General features: G+C 43.5%; 1 protein-coding gene across 1 annotated transcript; it reads right to left on the bottom strand.

The window, feature by feature from the left end:
* Positions 1-465: 465 nt before the first annotated feature.
* Positions 466-2,636, bottom strand: LOC127775664 (H/ACA ribonucleoprotein complex subunit 2-like protein). Its single transcript, XM_052301941.1, has 4 exons — positions 2,414-2,636; positions 2,242-2,311; positions 1,871-1,976; positions 466-894 (listed from the first exon to the last, which is right to left on the bottom strand). The coding sequence occupies exons 1-4, from the start codon at positions 2,526-2,528 to the stop codon at positions 733-735; spliced, it is 453 nt and encodes a 150-aa protein (XP_052157901.1). The 5' UTR covers positions 2,529-2,636; the 3' UTR covers positions 466-732.
* Positions 2,637-3,123: the final 487 nt, after the last annotated feature.

Here is a 3,123-nt window from a genome sequence, read left to right as displayed (position 1 = left end):
AAAAGATAAGTCATATGTAAAGTACTTTTGACAATAAAGCAAATGACACGAAAAATAAATAATTATTCCAAAAAATTTTAAATAAGACGAATGATCAAACATTGACAAACAAAGACGGAGGTAGCATCAAACATCCAAAGACAGCTTGCACGACCAGATGCAAAATCTGAACCATTTGCTGCCTGCACGTACGAATTCGGACATATTCCTGCAAGGACAAGCACCTGAAGACAAGGTACTAGGCAAACAAGAACAAAGAACACGTAAGCAGGCAAAACAGCCTCTCCATAAGAGGATAAATTCAGTCGCAGTGCAGCCTTGACAAGTCCCAATCAAACACGCTGCAAATTTCGCATTCAGTGCTTTGATCTGCACCTCTCAGCTGCTGCACCTGCGCAGGACCGACCCATCGATCCATGATCTGTGAGCGCGCCCACCAAATACAGGAATACAGCATATTTTCGTTAGAAACAAATGCAACATGCCAAGATCTGGTTGTTTCGCACAAAATGATTTATAGAGGAGCTAATTATAAATGATCCAGGTAAGGAATCAATTAGTCCAAAAAGACAACATCCGATAGATAATCTAGCAGAGGAACTATTGTCTCCTACAGGCACTCGAAAAACATCCGCCATAGGTTGATGTCATGCTGACACAGTACAAAACAGGGCTGTGTGCTGGAAGTGGATGTTGATTCTGATTTTGTAGCTACAAGTACAGGTAGGAACTTCAGAACATTGAAGACGTGACCTCAGCAACTTCAGACATAACTTGATCGTAGTCCGTCTTAAGTTTCTCCTTGACATCTTCCTCAAGCTCGCCCTTGGCTGGCTTGGTCAGAACCAATACACAACAGGTAGGCCTCTTGGTAATCCCAGCTGTTGCGAGATCCTAACACAATGAGGGGATAAAAACATCAGTATCTCAAGTTACTCCTTGGCTTCGTGAGCATCGTTGGTGGTCACTAACTATAGCAGTGCAAACATAACAAAAGGCATTACAAATTTCTACTTTATTTAATTCATTTCCCATTTTTGGTGATTTGTGGCACAAGATGTTGTTGGCTTTATTGGACAATACAGGTCTTATTAGGAGCTGCATTGATCAAATTAATCAACATTTCTATTTTTCACAGGGACGCTTGAAGCAGCACATGCTTTTAATCTTGGGTTGATATCAGAATAATTTTGTTCCAGACCTTCTCAGGAAGGGATCTTGGTGTCAGTGCAGGGAGGGAGCAAATATATTATTGTTTTAAAAGTAGATAATTTCAAAAGAATACTTCACGATACTCTAGATAATCACATTAGAAACTAGTCAGAATGTAAATCCAATACTCACAGAAGTCTTTTCTAACTACCTTTCATGGTGGTTGGTTTGTTTTTGGAGATCCCATGTATCCAAAACACTTCTCAACTCCTATCTATCAATCCCTACATGGTGTCTTGTGCTACATGTAGTGATTACAGTAATAATGTTTTTTATTCTTAAAAGAAAAGAAGAATTTTAGAACATGATATGTGCGAATGGGCAACAAGGTGAGACTTCACTCATTCCTAGGTGTTCATGGAAATAACTCTAATTTCACGAAGTACTGTTTCATTTCAAGCTAAGCACACTCAAGGTAGCTCACTCACTGTAAAGCACCAGCAAATGCATATTCCCCATTGCTCATTCAATAATCAACATGTGAAAGTCTGAAGCACAGTAGTCTTAATATAATTGAACATGACTTGTTTCATTTAGTCTATACAACATAACCAATGGGAAATATGCTGCTGCTAGGGCCATCTGTGCTGTTCCCTGCCAATAGATTACAAGGGATTGATGTCGAGAAGTCTGAAGTTAAAGGGCAGCATAAAAATACCTCTTTCGACGGAACATATACATAAGGAATGTTGGCTTCTTCGCAAAGGATGGGAACATGTGTTATCACATCAATGGGAGAAATGTTGCCAGCAATGATGCACAATCTGCAAACCCAAGCCATAAACAAAGTGGTTAGTGAACTTGCCGATAAAACTAATGATATAGTCCATTCATACCGACCAACTGAACTTGCGGGAAACAAACAACATCAGAGTGCATTCATATCGATAATTCGATTAACAGCAAGGTTCCTCTGCGATTACATTTCACCCATCGTATATTTAGCCAAACTACTCGCTCTATTGTACCATTAAGCTACAAATCGATGAGTAAAAAACGAGATGAATAGCACAATCGGAGAACACGCACCCTTTCTGCCCACGGCGGATGCTCTTGACGACCTCCTTGACTCCTCGCTTCAAGCATTTGGCCTCAGACGCTGCAAATCGAAAGGAAATAAATTGTAAAAAAAAAAACCGCAGAATCGTTCGAAACCAACAGCAGGCGCAAACGGAGCCGGGAAAGGAGAAGGATTCGGGACCTCGGCGAACGAGCTTGAGGGTTCGCTTGCAGAGCTTCTTGCCGGCGAGCGGCTTCGCGATGGGAGCCAGCGCCACGGGCGTCTTCTTCTTCTCAGACTCCGTGTCGCTCCCCATCTCCCTCCTCTCCGGCTACTTCCTCCTCCTCGCCGCCGCCGCCCGAGATGCCGGCTCGCGCGCTTCTCCGCAAGCTGGAACGGCGGCTAGGGTTTTTTACGGCTCGAGCAAGCTGGGGGGGGGTTTAAGGCCGAGGGTTTATAAAGCAAGACACCGCTCTGACCGACTTGTGGGGGCCACAGTTTGGGCCTTGTATAGATGGGCCTCATTTCAGGCTGATTAGCAGTCGTAAAATGTCCACTTGGGGTCCCTTCTGTATAGATTCGATCTAATTTGTATCCACAACCATAAAACCGGTATAGTGACTCCTCCCACTATTAAAACTGTACAAAATAACTTTTAGGACAGTATTGATGGTGGTATTAAATGACATGGCAATTGATCAATTCCTTCTCTTAACAACCCCCTCCTCTTGACGACAACAAGGCGACAATAAGGCTGCGGGAGGTTGAGTAGAGGCAACGGAGTGGTGGCGGGGTGACAGTATGGCGATGACGAGTGGCGCACATATTAACAGTAGAGGGGTAGTGGTACAGGTGTACAGCTTTCATTGAGGGAGAATGACCCACGGCTAGTAGCGAGCGCGAAGGAGGCC

The sequence above is a fragment of the Oryza glaberrima genome, chromosome 6, assembly GCF_000147395.1.
Source record: "Oryza glaberrima chromosome 6, OglaRS2, whole genome shotgun sequence".
NCBI lineage: Eukaryota > Viridiplantae > Streptophyta > Magnoliopsida > Poales > Poaceae > Oryza > Oryza glaberrima.
Note: the sequence above shows the minus strand (reverse complement) of the source record. Positions and strands in the feature narration are given on the sequence as shown.